This window comes from Neofelis nebulosa, chromosome 4, assembly GCF_028018385.1.
Source record: "Neofelis nebulosa isolate mNeoNeb1 chromosome 4, mNeoNeb1.pri, whole genome shotgun sequence".
NCBI classification, from domain to species: domain Eukaryota; kingdom Metazoa; phylum Chordata; class Mammalia; order Carnivora; family Felidae; genus Neofelis; species Neofelis nebulosa.
In genome coordinates, this window is record NC_080785.1 from 47553701 (window position 1) to 47574459 (window position 20759).

A 20759-nucleotide genomic window follows, 5' to 3' on the forward strand; every position below is an offset into this window, starting at 1 on the left:
ATCTTAGGCTGGGGTTGGGACCCAACCTATCTTCCCCTGCTCCTGGCAATGGTTGTTATGAACACCAAGGGATCTTTGCCTCTGCAGATGCCCAGAGCTGAGCCAAGGGCTCTAACTGTCCATTCAAGAGGCAGAGGACAGGCTGGCTGGCTGATCTGCACCTTATACTTGCCAATCAGCAAGCCCTGGAGAGAGTCCAGTGCTCATCCCTGGTCTCAGTGCTCTCTGGCTCTGCCGGAGCGGTGACGGAAGCATTAATACGGAGGCTGGTGAAACCGGAGCACATAAAGGCAGCCCAGCCTGCCTCTTCCCCCTCTCTCTGCTTAGGGCATAGTGCTGGTTCAGGGTGCTATTGACCTTCTCTGGCAGCTTTGTCCCCAGAGGAGACCGGCAAGGGGGAGGACAAGACTAGTTCCTCTGAGACCTCCAGCCCAGCTGGGACTGGGTCCCAGCTCTCCCTGCCGTCTAAAGATAGAAACACTCAACAGACACTCACATGCACATCTCCCTCTGCCTTTGCATCTCAAAACTCAGAACCAGAGACTCTCAGGGATGGGAGGGGCCTCAAAGAACCTTTCCCTTATGGAGAAACAGCCCCAAAAGGGAGGGCAGGAACTGGGGTAACATGCAGGGAGAATAGAGAGAGGCAAAACCAGAATCCAGCCTGAGCTGACACGTACCACACCCAGGCCCTGCCTCCTGAGCCAGGATCCTCCCGGTCAGCAGGGGTGAGCAGCCGGCCCACCTTGCGCACTCTGACAGTGAAATCAGAACACATTACGGGCAAATTCCATATAAAGGTGTTTAGGTACTACATACACATGCATGTGCACGCGTGCTCACACACACACATATGGAAAGTAGTTTCAGGTGGCCCTGCCCAAAGCCAAGAACAGAGAGAGGTTCTCACTTCTCACTTTATTCTCTCTGGAGCCCGGGAGAGTAAGACCAGGGTGTTTGAAGTCCTCCAGATAATTTCAGCCAATTTCTCCCCTGGACTTGCCCATCTCATTAAATGGCAACACTGTCCCCTCCCCAGTCACCCAAGGGGAAGACGTGGTGCTATCCCTGCCTTCCTGGCTCCTGCTGGAACCCACTCACCCGCCCCTCTCTCCAATCCGTCTTCACCAGAGCAAGCTGTCCTCTGAAATACTGCTCCATCCAGCCCCACCGCCTGGTGCAAGTGTTCACCCGTTCAGCCCACTAGATCTCGCTAGACTGTTCCGTGGCCTCCCTGCTGCCCTCAAAGCCCCTCCAGTCCACTTCCTTCCCATCGGCCACCGGGGCTCTTCTAGAGCACAGACTTGCACGTGGACTCTCCGCTCCCCCCCTCCCCCCGGCTCCCGTCTCCAGTGCCCTGGCTCTAGGAGAGGAAACTCAAGCGTCAAGCCGCCCAGTCCTGGCTCTCGGTGAGGGATGCCTGCCGCGGGGGGCTCCCCGGCGCGGGGGCGAGCGCGCTTTGCTGCCCCGTGCAGCCCCGGGGCCTGCGGTCCTCGGACGGGGCATTCCACCACCCCAGGCCCACCTGGTCCATCCCCGCCGCCCTCGTCTGGACGGCGCCCGCGCCTGAGAAGGCGGACTCGGGGCAGGGCCGGGGACCGGCGGGGACTGGTGGCCGGGGGGCTGGAGGCTGGGCCCGGCCGACTGGAGCCATCCGGCCCCGCCCCCTGGCGCCGCCATTGGCCGCGACCGAGCGGGTGGACCCGCGGCTCCGCGCGCTCCGCGGCTCCTCTCCGCGAGGGTCCCGACTTGGCAGCGACGGGCGGCGGGGCGCAGCGCTCCGAGGCTGCCCGGCAGGTCGCGGCTGGGCGGGCAGGGGCCGGGACCCGGCGCTCTCGGGACCGCTCACTCTGGCACCCAGTCCCTCGCAGCCACGCCGGGCGCGCACTCACACTCCCTGTCGGCGCGCGGCTCCCGGGCGCGATGGACGCGGCGCTGCTCTACAGCCTGCTGGAGGCCAACTGCAGCCTGGCGCTGGCCGAAGAGCTGCTCTTGGACGGCTGGGGGCTGCCCCTGGACCCCGAGGGTAGGCGGAGGCGAGCGGAGCGGGCGGCGCGGGGCTCCTTCCCCGGCGTGCTGAGTGCGCCCCAGGCCCCGCGCTCTGAGCGCCCCGCGCCGCCGGCCACCTACCGGAGCCCCTCTCCTCTCTCTCCCGTCTCCAGGTCCCGACTCCTACTGCAACACCACCTTGGACCAGATCGGGACGTGCTGGCCCCGGAGCGCCGCCGGAGCCCTGGTGGAGAGGCCGTGCCCTGAGTACTTCAACGGCGTCAAGTACAACACGACCCGTGAGTGCCCCCCCCCACCCGCCCGATCCTCCGCCGCGGGCTCTGCGCCCGCCGCCCAGAAGAGCGGTTTAGGGAGTAGGGACGGCTCCGGACCTAGCGTCGGAGACCTGCTGAGGCGGTGGCAGCGTCGTAACGCTGAGCCCCTTGTAATGTCGGGGGCTCTCCCCCTGGCCCTACCCCACAGTAGCTTCAGACCTCAGTTAAGACAGTGATTTGCCCAGAGCCCAGAAAGGGAAGGAGGAAATTCTTCCTCCCTTTTGAGGGCAGGCCTGCCTCTCACAATATATACTCTGAGTGCCTGAAGTTCCCCCTCTTTGTTTAGTCAATGCTATCCACTCCAGGGAGGAGGGGTCGCACATGCTAGGTTTCCAGACCCCAGGGTGAGTGGGGTGGTCAGACTCTTTCCTGCCAGAGAGGAAGGAGGGCCATGAGGCAGGAAAGACGGAGTGTGCGCTTGTGTTGGGTGGGGACATGCAGAGCACAGGCACTTCTGGGCCAGAGTGTGTGGGTGTGACCTCATCCCTACCTGGATGTCGGAGAGTGGCCCTCTGGGCAGTGAGTCAGGGCTCCTGGGCAGCGTTACTCCTACTGCCCAGGTAATGTGTGGTGTCTGAATCAGGACCACCCCCCATCTCCCAGGGAGAACAGCCTGTGCCCTCCTTCCTCCTGGCAAGTCACTGGCTGGCTTGACACTCTGGGGAAGACGGCAGCGGAAGCTGCTGGAGTCACAGAGCACCCAGGTGGGGTGATGCAGCATGGGCACAGGGAGTGAGGGGACCAGAATCTGTGCCCTGGGGAAGGCCTCACGGGTGCCAAGTGGGAGTGTCTTGTGAGGCTGTGGGACACAGCATCACTGGCCACCCTGACCGGCCACTCACATCTCCAGCCCCAGCCCACCAGCAGAGAGAGGTCCTTCTCAGACCTTCAGGGAAGTGGGTTGTTTATCTGAAGCCCCTGAACCTGGAAACGTTGTAGCAACCTCTCTCTGTATGTCTGTGCCTGAACAGTAGCATAGCCCCCCCTGTTATCTCACACTTGGCACATGTGTATGCCCCCCCCCGCCCCCACCGCCCCGACTCACACACACCTGGCCAGACTCTTAGGGGCTGAGGAGATGGCTAGAGGGCAAGACAGCCTCGCCCGCCTCTGATGCTAAGCGGCACTCCCTGTCTGCCCCAACAGAGGGCTCTGGTGGGCCCAGGGAGGGGCTGTGCTCTGAGGAGCCCATCGGGAGAGGTGCTCCCAAGGAAGCCCGTGGTACAGGTAGTCAAGCCGCTGAGGAAGATTTCTGCATTATCTAAGGACGTGCTTCCCGGCCGTGATAAAAAAACGACCTCTCTGGGAGGAAGTGAGTTCCCCGAGTCAGGAAGTATGCAAGCGGAAGGAGTGACTTTTATGCTCCTTTCCAGTCCTGAGATTATAAAACTGTACTTTCAGATCACAGGATCATAGGGTCTCTAGTTCAGACCGGGCCTGAGACAAAGGGCCAAGTGAGGTGATGGGGCATCTCAACCTCATGGTCTGTGGCCCTAAGGGGGCTCCACTCTGGTTTCTACCTCAGCCTGGGCTGTCCCCTGCTCTCCCCAACCAGCCTGGAGCTCCTTGAGGGCAGAGCCTGGGTCTCTTCTTCAGAGCTGAGCACGGTCCTGAGTCAGTCCTTTTACTAATCAGCTACTATATGCGAGCCACTGCACTATCATTGACACCCTCTCTCACAATTGCAACAGACAAAGGAATACAGTGATAAATGCCCAGAAATACAGTGATAAATGGAGCAGAGCAAGGGGACTGTAGGATGGGGGGAAGGGGACAGACAAGGCAGGGAAGACTTCCCAAAGCAGATGCTGGAGCACATACCAGACCACTCATGTCACATCAAGTGAGAGGCTGAAAAACGGTCAGGGCGCCACCGAGGTTGGCAAATGGAGTGCCAATTAGCTCCTGGTACCTAATGAGCAATTTTCCTCGTTTGGACCAAAGTGCTGCCCACACTACAGCTGCTGGGGAACAGGAGCATGGGGTGCTGGGAGCATTGCCATTAACCAGAGCGGCCGGCTGAGGTGGGAAGAGCGAGGAAGCTAATGGCAATGGAAATGTGATTGATTTCTCCCCTGCCCTGCCTCCTGGACGCTGTTTTCCCTTCTCAATGGGATCTTTCCTTTACAAAGGATGCAGGGAGGAAATGAACTCCTATGAGAAGCCTTGAGGAAAAGGAGCAAGGACCTGGTTCCTCTTCCTGCCCAGTTCTGCTATGCTATAGTCAACCCCCCACTGAAGCCTCATTCTTTAGAGGGCCAGCATTCCCAGGGTAAGACAGCAGCTTAGCCTGTAGTCCCCATGAACTTTCTTCCACTCAGCTGAGCACAGAGAGTCTGCCACAAAGCTACCAAGAGGATCATTTTCCAGGCACCACCTACCACTGAGAGAGCTTTGCACACGTGATCCCACCGATCCCCACCTCCCGAAGGCCCCCTGAGATATGTACTGCTTTTATGCCCATGTTGCAGACAGGAAAACTGAGGCTTAGAGACACGAAGTGACTTTTCAAAGTTATATAATCCCCTCCTATGCACCAGTGCAGGCAGAGGAATCCGCAGCCCTCGCTCTCTTTGGGGCAGTACTGCCTCGAAAAAAGTTCTTGAGGAGACAGGAAAAGGACTGCTGCTTCTACCCTGGAAGATCTGGGCGGGCTTAGCCCCCTGGGCTGGACTTCTAAGGACCAGTGGGATTTGAGCAGGTGAAAGTGTAACAGGTATACAGGAGGAGATGGGACCATGCTTTGTGCCTCGGGACTGGCGAGTGTTGTGTGGAGCACAGGTAGGAGGAGACAGAAACAGACAAGAGCAGATGGGTGGATGTTGGTCAGATGATGCAGGGCATTGCAGAGGACTTCACTGTCAGGTGCAGGAGGGAACCTGGGGCAGAGGAGCTCAGCTTTGGGGCACGGAGCCTCTAGAGACAAGAGGAGGGGTTACGAGGCTACTGCAGCTGGCCCAAGTCTAATGGAGGCTGCGGGAGCAGAGGAGGGGATGGGTGCAGGAGACTTTGGGCACTTGTCACGTACAGGACTGGGGTGGGACGGGGACGCGGGAGGAGTCAGGGATGACACCAGGAAAATGCTGAGCATAGTTGGAGACACGTAGTCCCTCAGGTGCTGGAGAGACATCTGAGTGCAGGTGTCCATCCAGAATGCAGTCGGCCGGAAGAGGAAAGCCCAGGAGAGCACTTCCTGCTAGAAGCAAGGCATTGAGAGTTCTTGGATGTGTGGTTAGCTAACTGCTGCAGGCGGCAATGCAGGAGGCCCATGCAGAGCCTTAATGATTTTCACCCAGAGACCATTTCCAGCTGCAGCACGACCAAAGGAAGGGATGGGACTTGTCCATGGTCACACATGCTGTCCCTGCAGAGCCAAGTTAAGGGTCTGTGTGTCTGAGTTCCCTCCAGGATTCTGCCCACCACCCACACTTCCGTGGCCCAGGGTCCATGTGTCTGTGTTGTCGTTTGACCTTTGTTAACTCATTAATCTTTACATTGACCCTTTGATGAGGTGTAATATTATCCTCATATTACACATGGGGAAACGGAGACACAGAGAAGTTAATTGACTTGATGATAGTCACACAGCTTATAAAAGAGTAAGGATTCCAACTCGGGCTCTGCTGCCTCTCAGAAAGCAACTGTGCCGGTTTAAACAGAGAAGGGATTGGGTAAAAGAATATCAAGGAGCTTGTGGAATCACTGGGTGGGCTGGGGCCCCCAGCCAAGAGCTCAGGGCAGAGCTGGCCCAGTGAGGGAACCTTACTCTCTCTGAGTAAGACCGGCCACCAGATAGGCCACACTCCTGCTACCACCCCAGCCTGTGATGCTTAAGCTTTCTGCAGTGGCCTCAGGGAGGCCTTCTCCGTTCCTGTTTTGCGGACCCCCAGCTCCATAATTCCCTTGGAGCAGGTGCATGTGGTGGGGTGGGGGATTATGGGAGGCTCTAGGTCCCACACTCCAGCTCTGACTACGGGGAAGCCTGGGAGGTGAGAACCTGGCATTTCAGCTCTGTGGCAGGAAGTGGCCTCTGGCCCCCCACAGGTTTCCCAGAGCCCATACAGCATGCAGGTTCAAGTCCTGGGCCACCCGAATTCCATAATGTCTGTACGTAGTATAAGCCGGTGCAATTCTAAAACCCTTCCGGGGCCTCAGTCTCCCTGTCTGCAAGGAGAAAGGAAATTGATTAGCCCCAGTGGGTTGGCCAGAAGCAGGCAATATTACTCCCTTCCCTCCCACCTCCCACCATCCTGTGCAGACTCTGAGCCCATGTCTGTGTGTGCATGTCTGTATGTCTCCCTGTCTCTGTTTCTGTTCCTGCCTCTGTGTGGCTCTGTCTTTGTCTGTGGGTATATTTTTTATTTCTTTCTATGTGTATGTCTCTGTCTTTCCCAGTTTCTCTCGTTTTCTATCCCTGCTTCCTTCTCTTTCCCTCCTTCCCACCCTCCACTCTCCCTTTCCAGCTCCCTTACTCCCTCTTTCCCTCCCTCCCCCTCTCCACCCCCTGCTCAATCCTCTGCCTCTCCCTCCTCCCATCCCTCATTTTATCTGCCGTGGTCCCATACCTCCTCCTGCCTGTTCCTGTGGCCCTTGTGGCTGCAAAGGAGGGTCCTGCTGCCCCCTGGATGGGGTTCATTTTCATTTCCTCCTGAAGACTTGCTAAACCCAGCACAGCTCAGCCTCAGTCTCCTTGACCTCAGACTCCCTCCATAACCTATTAGGAACTTTTGGGCCCATGTGTACTGAGGCATCTGCCAGGACAAGGGGAAAACAGACACGCCACCTAACCTAACCCCACGGTGAGGACTGTGGGTCCCTACTTCCCAGAACCCCACTCTAGAGACATGCTGAAACACTGCTGGCATTGGAAACAGAAACTGTTGGGACCGCTTGCTTCTGTAGAAATCCCCTCTTCAGCCCTTAGGGCATGCGGTGATCTGTGCTGAGCCCGGCCCTCAGAGAGCCCCAGGCTGCCTCAAGGCCAGACTCACACAAGCCAGCAGTCAGGGATTGGAAAGGGGGGCTCCAGCGGTGGGCACTGGAGCATTCCTGGAAAGCTTCCTTGAGGAGGTGGGAGTGCTTCTTGATGGTGGAGATGTCACACCTATTGGCCCATGAGGCAAGGGTATGAGCCTCAGGGAGGGCTCTAAACAGAGTCTCCCCTCTGGGTTGAGGAAGTAGAAGCAGTGAATCCAGAAACTCCTGTCTGCATTCTTAGTCCCCAGCGAGATCTGTTCACACCTTGACCCCTGAGGCCAGGAGCCTGTTCCGGCCCAGGCCTCTCCTCCCCTGCTACTTAAGGGTGGGAAATGACTGGCCCAGAGAGCAAAAGACACTTGCCCAGAGTCTCGCAGAAAGCCAGGGCCCTGAACGGCATCTGCTGGCTGTGAGAGCTCTTGGCACCTGCTCTGGCATTTTTCCGCCTCTGCATGCATGGGGCCCGGGTGGCCAAGAAGTGTGCTGGGGGAATCTCAGGTGTTCCCTGCCTGAGGACCCTTCATCTCAGAGAGGACCAAAAGCACAGCCACTCCCCATCTCCTCTCCCTCCCTCCCCAGGACCTCTCCAGCTGCTTACAGGCCCTTTTCCTGCCCAGGCTCACCTCTCATTGGCTTCGTGGGAGTATTGGCCTCTTCTCACTGTAAACAAGGGTTTCAAACGTGCGGAAGACCTGAGCCTGCCTTCCAGGGATTCTCAAGAGAGACTCTTGAAGAGAACTTTTTGATATTTACTCTTAAGTGAAGTCAAGATTGTAGGAGCACATGGGAGGAGGTCGATTCCAAAAGGAATGGAAAGCAAGCTGGGAAGACTTCACAGAGGAAGTGTTGTTGGATGGGGCCTTGAAAACTCGGGCCAGTGTTGTGCCAGCTGGAAGGGAGAGTGGGAATAGATGGAGAGGAGACATGGGTGAAGGGAACAGGGTCATGGAGGCTTTGAATGCCAAACCAGGGTGTGGGCCTCGATTCTGCTAGTGGTAGTGGTCCCAGATGCTTGTTCATAGCCCCATGGTGCAGGAACAGAATATTCTGGTGGGACACTGCTTGATTTTCAGGATGTCCCTTTGAAATCTAAATCCAGGCTGGTTGAGAACTTTGAGAACACCCCCTCCACCCGCTAAGCAACCACCTGCTGAGTCTGGAACCCGACAGCAAAGCCCCACCCCCACTGACTCCCAGGGACCATCCTCCCAAAGGCCCCAAGTGCAATCCACCCACCTGAAATCAGGCGCTCCAGAGTCTGGTGGGAAGTTCCTTTCCTAGCACCTGCAGGGGTGGAGGCTGGGGTGAAGGAGACCAGGAGGAACCCAGGCCCAGATTCAGGAGGGCAGATCTAAATCCTGGCTATGCCCTGATTCACTGAGTGACAGGGAGGTCCCCCTCATCCAAGTCTCAGTGTCCTCATCTGTGTGACAGGGACAGAAAACATGCTGACCTTGTGAGGCCCTGTCAAAACTGGGGAGACGATGCTGTTTGGGGTTCCTGAGGACAGCTGGAGTGTTGTCAGCAGGAGGAGTAAAGGGGGGTTATGGGGCCCAGACCAAGGAGCAGTTGTATCCTTGGGATCATGTCCTTGAGGGTCCTGTTCATGCCAAGGATGGCTGTCCTCATTCTGGGGGGTGTGGCCTCTGTCATCTCCGAGAGCCACCACAAGTCTATGGCCCCTGGATGGTGTTGTGGGAGGGAGCAATCCACCTACACTCCGCGGCCTGATCCCCAAAGGCCTCTGGAGAGAGGCAGGTCCTTGGCCCTCCAAAGAAATGCCATTGTTGGTAAAGGGAGGACATAGGATTCTGCCAGACAAAGATGTCTTGACTCCACATTACCTCACAGAAACTCAAGTTGAAATCCTGTTTTTTTATTTTTTTGTTAAAAAAAATTTTTTTAATGTTTATTTATTTTTGAGAGAGACAGACGGAGCGTGAGCAGAGGAGGGGCAGAGAGAGAGGGAGACACAGAATCTGAAGCAGGCTCCAGGCTCTGAACTGTCAGCACAGAGCCCGGCACAGGGCTCGAACTCACGAACCGCGAGATCGTGACCTGAGCTGAAGTCGGACGCTTAACCGACTGAGTCACCCAGGCGCCCCTGAGGGCCTGTTCTGATTCTGGCCAGGCCACAGCCTGCTTGTCTCCCCTTTGGGCTATACTTTATCCTCTTTGAGGCTTCGTGTCTCTGTATTAGGCGGGGGGTGAGCTTGACAAGCTCTCATGGTCCCCAAACCCTGATGTTCCTCTGTGCCACAGCAGCCTCTACCTCAGGGGTCCCCTGCTGGCCTTCTCTTCCCTATTTCCCCCTGCAGGCCACAGACTGGCGTCATGGCGACAAGCCCATTGAGTGTTGCTAGGGAAGTCTACAAGGAGGAAGCCTTGCACAGTAGAGGCGAGAGCAGGGGATAGGCACCTCCTCCCACTTGCACCCACCCTGGGGAGGGCAGTGACCTCACACAATGAGCTGCCTTCCAGTCATACCTCTTACCTGTTTCATGGGCCCAGTGTGGTCTCCATTAAACTGCTCCGTGCCTCCCTGACTCAGTTTCCACCCCCCCGTCTGCTCTAAGTTTAGACACTTAACTGTGCCATGCGTACTCAAGGAGGGAAAGGCATCATTAGTGAAAAGGCCTTTGGAAATAAGGAGCTGAGGGTTTTTCGGAGGTCCAGACGGACAGCTGGGGCCCCAGGAGCAGTGTCCACACGACACTGAAGAAATAGAATAGCAGTTCCCTGTCTCTCGTCCCACATATCCTGAGCAGATGGCCCTGGGGAGGCCCTTCCCAACCTGATGACCGTGTGGACGATGGCAGATTCCCAGTGTCGCAACCCAGGTCACGCTGGTTGAGCTTAGAGGAGCGTCACCACTGCAGCCCCTGCCACCAGCGGGCTGCGATCAGACCAAGACAGGACACGCTGAAGCCAGGCCCCAGAGCAGGCCGGCCCTGGTCAGCCGCAGCAGCATTTCAGCGATGCAAGAGTGTTAACTCAGGGAGAAGCCCTGTGTTTGGGAAGCTCAGGGGAACTCACCGCTGGTGCCATGACCTTGCCTCGCTTTCCAAAGGGTGTCTTAACTGGAGGCAAGAAAACTGTTTGTCATGCCCCACAACATCACTGCCTCGTTCAGGCAGTAGAGATTAAGAGATAAGAAAGGTGAGCAAGGTGAAGGGCCACGGTTTCCCAGCAAGGCCCCAAGCCAGACGGGAAGGATATGGCCACATCTGGAGTAGCCCAACTCCCAGGGAAGGTCAGTAAGGGGACTGAGGATGGGACGTCGGGCATCTCCTGCAGGCATCTCCCGCCCTGGGGATCTGGACATGGAGTAGCTAAGACACCGCAGTAGAGGCACAAGTTGCCGCATCTCCTGGAACACAGTTGCTCGGCGACCCCCAACGTGTCATTGTCCCTCTTTGGGCCCCTCCAGACCAAATGAGGGAGAAACTGGCTCCCCCTCTTAAATTCCCAAGAGGGGGTGCCTGCTGACTCCGTTTCCAGCGTGCTTTCCTGGGAATGGTCGAGGCTTTCTTGCCTAGAATCTGGAGGATGCCTGACAGCAGCTTTGCGATTTTAGACTGCCATTCCTACCCCTCGTGGGGTTGTCCTGACGGTGTCCGCAGCACTGGCAGTCGTGCTCGGCCCACCTGTGGCATGTGGATGAGACCCGAGATGCCTCCTGCATGTGTGACTGTTTTGCATTTACAAAGTGCAGCTTCCAGAGCCTGGGCCCCCAAGGTGGCCAACGGTCTTCTTGGCCCACTCCAAGTGAGTCTCTTGTCTTCATCCAGAGTCACATAGACAACAGCACCATCTCGGTCCATCCCGTGCACTCGATTCTATGTAGCTCTTAAGAGAGGGCCGGAGGGGAGGGCAACCTTGGCCTTGCCCCACTAGCTGGGAAAGAGCAATCCTGACCCAGAGTGGGCTGGGAGAAGTGAGTAGTGGAACCCTCGAGGGGCCGGAGCAGCCTTGGAAGCACCTAGAGGAGCTGGGGCTGAAGCTGGGCCTTGAGACAGGGCCTGAATTAGTGTGATCTTCTTGGGCTGGGCCCAGGGACGTAGGGTGAATGCAGGGTGGGAGGGCTGTGTCTCAGGAGCTTTCCAGTGTCTCACACAGGCCTTGGTGGGGAGCGGAGAGTGGTGTCATTCTGCTGTCCGCAGTGCTGAAAGGTCCTGCCGTGCACAGTGACCCCATTCCTTCAGTAAATATTGCTTCTGGCCCTTCCCACCTCCCTGCCAGCACCTTCTTGCCCTAACTTCCTGTCATTTTCTTTCCAGATATCCAATGACCATGTTGCGGCCCTTCCACCAGTCCCATTCACTCCCCATGCCCAGCCTGTCTCTGGCACCCACTCCCCCATAACTCCCACCCAAAACGGGCCCTGTAGTCCCTGTCCCCCATGCCTTGTCAGCTAGACTATCAGAGATAGAAATGCCAGTCTACAGAGCACTTGAAAGTGACATAGGGGTGTTTGGGGTTGCCATAATGGCTCCACTGGCATTTAGTGGATTGAAAAGTCCCACACAATAGATACCTGGCCTTCCTGACATGCCAATAAATAACATCCTTCAGATGATGTACATTACTTTTACTGAGAGGAGAAACTGAGGCCAAGAGGGAAGGGACTTAGCTAAGGTCACTTAGCCAACCAGCCAGAGACAAAACCACAGCTAGCATATAAGCCCTCATCTTCTCCCAGCCTGGCTTCAGAACCACGCAGGTGACTGTCTGAACGAGGAGCTCTTATCAAAAAGGGGTCAGCATCTGAAAGAGGGAAAGGCTGTTATAATGGGAGCTTTCGGCAGACCAGGGCCACTTTGCGGGAAGAGATCTGGCACGCTGCTGGCGATAGGGACCAGGATTCCCAGGCCACAGAGCCCTGGAAGAGGGGATCTTGCTTGCATCATCCAGACCCTAATGCCCCTGGCAGGCCATGCCGCACACCATCAGCATTGATCTTCGGCAGGGGCGCTTGTGTTGCTGTGGTAACAGGCACCCACCTCGCTGCATCCATCCCTGCGATTCTTGTCTGGCCACCTGCCCTCAGACTTTCCGTGCTCATCCTCCCATAATTCCCAGGTGTAGGGGGCAGGGGGCTCCTGTTTTAGTCTCTCCTGTCCAAAGCTGTGCTTGAGGGCACAGTGTCCCCATTAGCCGGCTCCCCTGGAGAACTGGGCACATTTGTCTTCCAGTCCTCTGGTACCTGGTGTCTGTAGCCAGAACCTCATCTCCAGGCACAACTGGGCCCCAAGAGGGCAGCCCCTTTCCACCAGCACATCCCACATCTCAGACCCTGCTTTCCAAGGTTTTGGCACATCTGAGTTTGTTTGATGCTGAAAAGGTGTATTTGATGGCTGATTCCTAAGGGGTGGGGGGGGGGGGTTCCAGAGACTCCCATATGGTCTCTGCCTACCTACCCCAGGGAGCTTGACTTCAGCAGCAAAGGGAAAAAAAAAAAAAAAAAGAATCAGGTCCAAAAAGATGAAGTCCGTAGTGAATTATGGCAAATCGTCTAAAATAGCTTTTTGGTTTTCAAACTATGGGTTAGAGCACAATAGTGGATTATGAAGTCAATTTAGTGAGTCATGACCAGCATTTGTACATAAAATAAATAGAACTCAGTAGAACAGAATAGGAAGAGAAGTATTATAGCTGTGGTCAAGATAAATTTTGCTTTGTGAAACGGGACCCATCAATGCAGGGGGTGTGTGTGAGGCGGGGTGGAGGGGTGAGTACGGGATTTTGACATAAAATAGATACACTGCTGTGGTTCAAGCACAGTAGAATGTGAAGGCCTATGTTTCGAGAGATGGCAAGACCTAGAGAAGGCTTTTAGAGGGAGAAGAAGAAGTGACTCCTTAAATGCCTAGGGTGTTGGGGAAGCCTTCAGGAGGAGATGACATTTGAGCTGGGGTTTCAAAGGTAGGTAGGCATTTGTCAGTGAGCCATGGGTGAGAGCAGCGAGGAGTGTGTTTCAAGGGGTGGCTCAGCCTAGATCCAGCTGAGTGCCAGACCTGCGAGGGCAAGTGATAAGTGCCATGTGGAGAGGTGGCGGGAAGGGGGGTGGGTTCCAGAGAAAGAAAACCAGGAGACAGAATTCGTAAAACCTGGTACCCTGGGGGACATTGACGTGAGGGACCAGAATGGTCTCAGATTTGCAGCATCTCTATCCTGACTCCCTCCCACCCTCAAGCCCACCCTGTAGTCAGTGCCATCAAGAGCTATCATACTCGGGAAAGTATTCTTGAGTTCCCGTCTTTGGTTAGCCCCACACTGATCAGCAAGACCAGACTCACACACCTGAACAACTCAGGCCAGGTAATGAGCCAGGGATGAAGCGTGAGGCTCAGGCTATGAGGACTCGGGTGAGGTAGGGGGTGGGGGGGCTTAGGGGAGAGAAATCTGTGAGATGGGAGCAATCAAAGAGGCCTTCCTGGAAGAAGGGGCTTAGCACTGAACTTCAGGAAAGCTGGATGACATCTATGAACACATCCCCGGAAGATAAATGTTCTGCGCTTTAAACCAGGCCTGTTGAGAGGGACTCTAAAGGGATTGTTCATCTTACAAAAGGATCTGTCCTCCCGGGATACCTCTACGTGGGTCCTTTTGACTCACTCCACACTGTCCTTTAGTTCAGTAACATCACTAACCCTGTGCATCAAATTCTCTTAACACACAACCATTCTGTTTCTATAGCAAAACAACCCTGAGGAATGGGAAAACCCAAGGGTGTCAAGAGTGGATGTGGGTGCCCGGGTGAGGGGCGAAGAGCTGGTGTCTTCAACGTTGGGGTCAGAACCGCCTTGACTCCCACCAGGGCCAGAGCCCTGCCCAAGGCAGCCTCTAGCTGACAAGCCCGGGAGGCAGGAACAGACCAGTAAGGACCCTGAATTTGAAACTCCGGGAGCTCAGAGCACCAAATTAAAAAACAATTAAGCTAGTAGAATCTCCCCCATTGTTTCTGCTCCTTAGCAAGTGCTCCCTCAATAATTCCATTGCTTTTAACTCTCAGCTCAACAGAAGTGGGTTTTTAAAGTACCTTCATTATTTTAGAACTCACTGCTTCCAAAAACAACCCAAGTTTCCCCCTCCAACTCTGTGATTCTGTGCTCTGTGACCTATTTATTTTAATTAGCTTTATGTCACATATCTAACATCAACCCAAAAGAAAAATCTACAAACAACTGCCCATTAGCCAGAGAGCAGAAAACCCTAGTACACGTCACTCCCAAACAATGGATCGTTCAGGATTCCTAACGAAGTGGGGGAGGTCAGATACACTCTAATGATGCAAAGCAGAGGCTGGCAAAGGGCTTTGGAGTTCTCAGGTGGGAGGGTTCCTTCTGGGTGGTAGTTGAGGGTGGGCTCCCTGGAGGAGGTGGCTTAAGAGCTAGGACTGACGGTCAAGCTAGGATTTCAAGGAAAGTAAGTCTAAGCCTTCTCTGGCCTTCCTACATTCCCCGCTGACGAAACCTGCACTCGTATATCTCAGACATCTGTGCTCTGAAATGTCTTTTCACGTATCACGTTCCAGTTTTAACAGGGAGGCCGGTTGTCAGACACTGGGAGATCTCACATGGGGGGTGCTCTCCCAGGCAGTGGCAGCTCAAGTCTGGCAACACAGTCCTGTTTCCCCAAACGTGCCTCATTCCCGTGTACCCCTGCTCAGCAGCCTAGGGGTTAAGAACAGGCAACCCGAAGCTAGACCTTCTGGATTTGAAGCCTGGCTCTACCTCTTCTCATTTTTATATCCTTGACAAGTAGGTTAATCTCTTTGTGCCTCAGTTTCCTCCTCTGTAAAATGGGTTTATATTACTCATGGGGTTGCTGGGAGGACTGAATGGACAATACCCAAAGCGGTTAAAAGAGGTTCTGGTCTGTGGTAAACGCCTATGTGAATGGTAGCTGTTACTCATTCATTCATTCATTCATTCACTCATTCATTTTAGAGAGAGAAGAGAGCACAGCGGGGGAGAGGGGGAGAGAGAGAGAGACTTCCAAGCAGGCTCCACAGTGTCAGCGCAGAACCCAATGTGGGGCTCGATCTCACGAACCATGAGACCATAATCCTGAGCCAAAATCAAGAGTCAGACACGTGCCAGACTGAGCCACTCAGGTGCCCCAGAGTTACTAAACCAGAAATGCTGGTACTGGTGGGGAAGGTACAGATCTCATAAGTATAAAACGAGAGAAGAATGGAAATTATGTGGTGTGCTGAAAGCAGCGAATCTTCAGCCACAACCCAGGGCTCACAGTCAGGTTCCGTTTCGAATACAATTGAAGAAAGTATACACAATGCTAGTCACAGATTGTGTCAGAAACGGGTTTTATCATGCCTTTTAGCTGCCATGTGTGGGCAGCCTTTTGCACAACCTTCACATAAATGACTTTCACGTGCACTTTTAGACGGGCGTTGTGTTTCCTGGCTTAGAGAGGCTGAGAAGTATGGCCCTCATCCTGTGGGCCCCAGGGAGCCAGGGAGTGTTCTTGAGGAGAGGAGGGACCTGCCCCTTGGTGGTTGGCATCTTTTGTAGGGAACGCCTACAGAGAGTGCTTGGAGAATGGGACGTGGGCTTCACGGATCAACTACTCACAGTGCGAGCCCATTTTGGATGACAAGGTGAGTGGCTCCCACCAGCCCCAACCCCGGTCCTTGTATTAGCATCAGGACTCAGGTTGAGCATAGGAGGATCCCAAGGGTGACAGAATCGGTCCTTGTGCAATCCAACCACACCTTTTTGCACTTGCTTCTCCTGCCCCCATGTCCTGTCCCCTGCTCAGTGACACTATAGTAGAGAAGGGGGACAGGGACCCCCACCTTTGGGAGAGCTCCGGCTAGCAGAACACATCCAAGATGGCACGTGACATAAGAAAGGAATGACGGTGTGATCAGTGTCCCAACATCTAATAGGCTGTGTGACTTCCTTCCTCCCCAGGCTTCAGTCTCCCCATCTGTCATTCTTTTAAAAAAAAATTTATTTAATGTTTGTTTATTTTTGAGAGAGAGAGAACAGGGGAGGGGCAGAGAGAGAGGGAGACACAGAATCCTAAGCAGGCTCCAGGCTCTGAGCTGTCAGCGCAGAGCCCATGCGGGGCTCGAACCCACGAACCACGAGATCATGACCTGAGCCGAAGTCGGATGCTTAGCCAACTGAGCCTCCCAGGCGCCCCAACCCATCTGGCGTTCTGATTCTGTGACTCCGCAGGGAGATAAGCACAGCCCCCAGAAGGGTGAGCCCCATGAGAAGCTGGTCCTGCTCAGACCTCACCAGCCCCCTTGCTCAGGAACCAGGCCCCCTGCCGCTTACAGTGCCAGCCTCCTCTCCTTTGAAGCTACGCCTCCCTCCTGGCCCAAAATGATACGTGCCCCCTTCATCTCCCTCTTCCTTCACCCATTACAGCCCCCAGTGAGGCTGGAACTTGCCCCCCCAAAGAAGTTCAAGTTCCGAGGAAAAACATTTATCTACCCTGAGAAAGTGATTCTACAAAATTCGAGCCAAAGGGGGTCTGCAGTGGGGCCACAGGAATGGCTAGTGGGACAGGTCATAAAGGAAAGAAGGAGGTTCCTGCCAGACCTCTGTCCTCCCCTCCCCACCTCTGAGCAGCGGCAGACCACAGTGGGCACGGGGTGGGGACAGCCTGCCCTGGCAGGAAGGAGTATTTTATCACTGCTTCTGTTTATAATTGCTGGCACATGGGGGTCAGTACAAGGAGACTGGCTTCTATTTGGTTTTGATACTGTTCTTAACTTCTCTACAGACGTTGCACCCCCTCCTTGCTACATCCGGGACAGACTGATCCCAAGGCTTCCCCCAGACTTCCCAGGGCTTGCTGCTTCTGGGGCAGGAGGGCATTTTGGCCCACTGTACAGATGTCAAAACCGAGGCCCAGAGATAGAAATCAACTGACAGTCACTCAGCCAGCAAGGGTCTGAGCTGAGGTGAAACACAGGTGTGACAACTCCCGAGTCCAGAGTTAAAGAGACCATAAAATCTAGGGAGCCACACCTCGGGCATATCTCAGAATGCCTTGTGTCCAAGCCTGCCCCCAGATTGCATGTCGGGAGGCCTGATTACAGCCATTTATACCAAAAGCCTCATGGCCAACAGGCGTGAGCCCTGGGAGCCAGGTGTGATGATGACACTTGAAGCCACTTCTGCCTCCAAGGTCAGGACACGCAGGGTGGCCATAGCTAGAGTGCCCAGCCAAACCTTCATGCGCCCCGTGCCTCCGTCTGCCTGTGTACGTGTCTGTCTGTCCAGCAAAGGAAGTACGACATACACTACCACGTCGCCCTCGTTGTCAACTACCTGGGCCACTGCGTCTCTGTGGCAGCCCTGGTGGCCGCTTTCCTGCTTTTCCTGGCTCTGCGGTGAGTCCATCCTTACCCACGGCCGCTTCTCCCTGTCCCTCCCCCCTTCACAGCACCCCCTTCACCCCTCCCAGGCATTCTCGCCTCCACTCTGAGGGCCCTGAAGCCAGTGGACAGGAGTGCGGGGAGGTGCCAGGCCACCAACCTGTGGCAGGCCTGCAGGATGCAAAAGGGGAACTGAGCGACCCAGCCATGGCCGCCACAGGCGGGAATGTGGCTCCTGGTGCAGACCTGCCTTCACCCCAGGTGGAATTTCTACCTGGCCTTGGGAGGCGCCATTCCCACTGGTCCCTGACCCCAGGCAGAGCCCATCTCCGCCAACTCCCCGTCCCCGGCTGACCCCTGACCTGGGCCTCCCACAGGAGTATCCGCTGTCTGCGGAACGTGATTCACTGGAATCTCATCACCACCTTTATCCTGCGAAATATCATGTGGTTCCTGCTGCAGCTCATCGACCACGAAGTGCATGAGAGCAACGAGGTCACTGGGCTGAGGCTTGGGGCTGGGGGGGGGGGGGGCTCTGGGCTCTGGCGGCATCCTCTCGGGCCCAGTCCTCAGGTGTAGGCCTGGCCTGAGCTCACCTCTGCCCCAGTCGTTATCCCTCCAGAGCTGGGGCCAGAGTCAGGGCTGGGTAGGGGTGGGGGCGGGGAGGCACTGCCAGGCCCGGGTCTTGGAAGCAGACCTAAACTCACACGAGACTGGTTGATCCTGTCCCATGCCCCATCTTCTGAATTCAGGGCCTCCCAAAGACCCCTTAGAGAAGAAGAGGCTGGAAGTCGGCTGTGTTGAGCTTTATGTCGCTTAAGTCCAATGAGACGCCTGTAGGGATTATTTTCCCCATGACACAGACATGGAAACTGAGGCTCAGGGAGGTTATGTGAGTCTTTTTTTTTTTTTTTTTTAAGTGTTTGTTTATTTTTGAGACAGAGAGAGACAGAGCATGAACGGGGGAGGGTCAGAGAGAGAGGGAGACACAGAATCCGAAGCAGGCTCCAGGCTCTGAGCTGTCAGCACAGAGCCCGATGCGGGGCTCGAACTCACGGACCGTGAGATCATGACCTGAGCCGAAGTCGGCCGCTTAACCGACTGAGCCACCCAGGCGCCCCAGGTTATGTGAGTCTTTACTGATGCCTCTACATCTGAGCCAGCAGGATCTTGACCAGGCCAACCCATGTGTTTGCTATGTGCCCCTGGATTTGCATCAACTGCCGCTGTACTATGTATGTCCAGGCCACTGAGACTAATGAGGCCAAGCACAGAGTTCTGTGGCACCCCATCAGAGACTTCTCAATACATTTTCTTTGGACAGCGGGCCTGCGCCGACACGCGGCCTGGATTGACCCTTAACTTGGCCCCACATTAAGCCCTGCCTCAGTGCTAACTGAGTTAAATCCCATTTTGGGTATGCTGCAGCCCAATGTTAGTTTGAGCTCATAAACTGTCGCTTAACCTGGAGAAAAAGCAAGGCTGGGAGGAGGGGATCTTTAGCTTTCCCCCTCGGCAGGACTTTTTGAGAAGAGGAGACAGACAACCACATGGGGCCCAAGATCAGGGCTGGGACCATGGGGGAAAGCTGCAGAGGCAGAGACCAGAGTGGCACAGGACCATCTGACGGCCGTCAGAGCCAGCCAGAGAGGGGATGCGCTGTCCACGGAGGGGGGGGAGGTGGGGGCAGAGAACTTGGGCTCTTCTGACCACCATTCCCTTATCTCAGCCTCGGCTCTGAGTATGCCTGGGGGACGAAGCCTGGGGAAAGGTGGCCAGGGAGGGTCTGCTGAGTAGAGGTCTGGCCTGGAGGCCTGAGGCCTGGCCGTGGCTTGCTGTGGCCCCAGACAGGCTTTCTGTCTGTCTGCATGCCCACCTTCAGTCTGCAGGGTATCAGGAAAGTAGCCCTGCTCAAAGGGACAAGGACCAATCCCCTTCCCTCTGCCGGGAAGGCAGATGGCAACGTAACCTTCATTTCTTGGTGCCTGCCTTAGCCACTCTCATCTTCTTCAACTGCCCTGTAAGATGGCATTCTTACTTTCTCCATGTCCCACTGAGGCTCAGAGGGATGTGTCGACTCGCCCGGCGTGGGTGAGTCTCCCTCCGTAGCCAGCAGTGATCATACTAAGCCCAGAATCTTCCCAAACGGGAGATTCTACAGAACCCCCCCCCCATAGCTACAGCTCCCCTTCATGAACCCTGTTCTGTTATTTACATAACAACTTTCTTTTCACTGACCCCCTCCTTTTTTCCTACATGCAATTTCATATTGAGTGGACACCAGTCTGACTCGCTGTGGATTGAAGGTGACTCTCAGAAAAATGACCACGAAAACACCACAGTGCTGTTCAGTTCTAGCCCCTGCCTGCAGAAAGCTCAGAGCCAGGCTCGCTCTTTCTCTGTTAAAAAGGGAGATTAGCAAGTGCTGGGGAGATGCCAAAGAAGGAACCAGGGCAGACCGGCGCCTTACCTGGTTCCAAAACCATGAAAGAGAAATGGCGGCGGCTGAAGCTTCCCAGAGCGAGATTCGAGGGTATTTAGCACCGTGTCCACTAGACGACTCAGACGGGCGCCCATGGCGCACTTGGGCCCCGGCCCCAGGCGGCCCCTGACTGCCGCCTGCCCCGTGCAGGTCTGGTGCCGCTGCATTACCACCATCTTCAACTACTTCGTGGTGACCAACTTCTTCTGGATGTTCGTGGAGGGCTGCTACCTGCACACGGCCATTGTCATGACCTACTCCACCGAGCGCCTGCGCAAGTGGCTCTTCCTCTTCATCGGATGGTGTGAGGTTCCCGGGGAGGCCGCAGGGCCTGGTGGGGAGGGGGCACTGCTGACAAGGTCACCTCCCTTCATCTTGGGTCCAAGGACAGGTCCACAGCCCTGCCTGCTGTCCCCAGGACAGTCTGAGGATGCACACTCCCTTCCATTGCTGGTGAGGAAGGAGCAAATTGTCCCTCCAAAAGAACATTTTACCAGTAGTCCTCCTCTCTCTGCCTGGAAAGGCCAATCCAAGGACCTTTGTCTCTCTCCGAGAAAGAGAAGTCAGCCAGCATCACTTCTCTATCCAACAATCTCAGAAAACCGTGCCATCCCCT

At 55.5% G+C, this 20759-nt stretch overlaps 1 protein-coding gene across 2 annotated transcripts in view; it reads left to right on the top strand.

The window, feature by feature from the left end:
* CRHR2 (corticotropin releasing hormone receptor 2) overlaps positions 1–20759 on the top strand; it is a 46119-nt gene that overhangs the window by 13999 nt on the left and 11361 nt on the right. The window contains exons 1-6 of one of the 2 annotated variants that reach the window (XM_058724693.1): positions 1602–2026; positions 2163–2288; positions 15839–15924; positions 17567–17676; positions 18039–18156; positions 20294–20447. In XM_058724693.1, coding sequence (XP_058580676.1) covers positions 1924–2026; positions 2163–2288; positions 15839–15924; positions 17567–17676; positions 18039–18156; positions 20294–20447 — 697 coding nt within the window. In that variant the 5' untranslated portion in view covers positions 1602–1923. Of the gene's footprint in view, positions 1–1601; positions 2027–2162; positions 2289–15838; positions 15925–17566; positions 17677–18038; positions 18157–20293; positions 20448–20759 lie in introns of those variants that run through there. The other variant, XM_058724694.1, reaches the window with a different exon arrangement.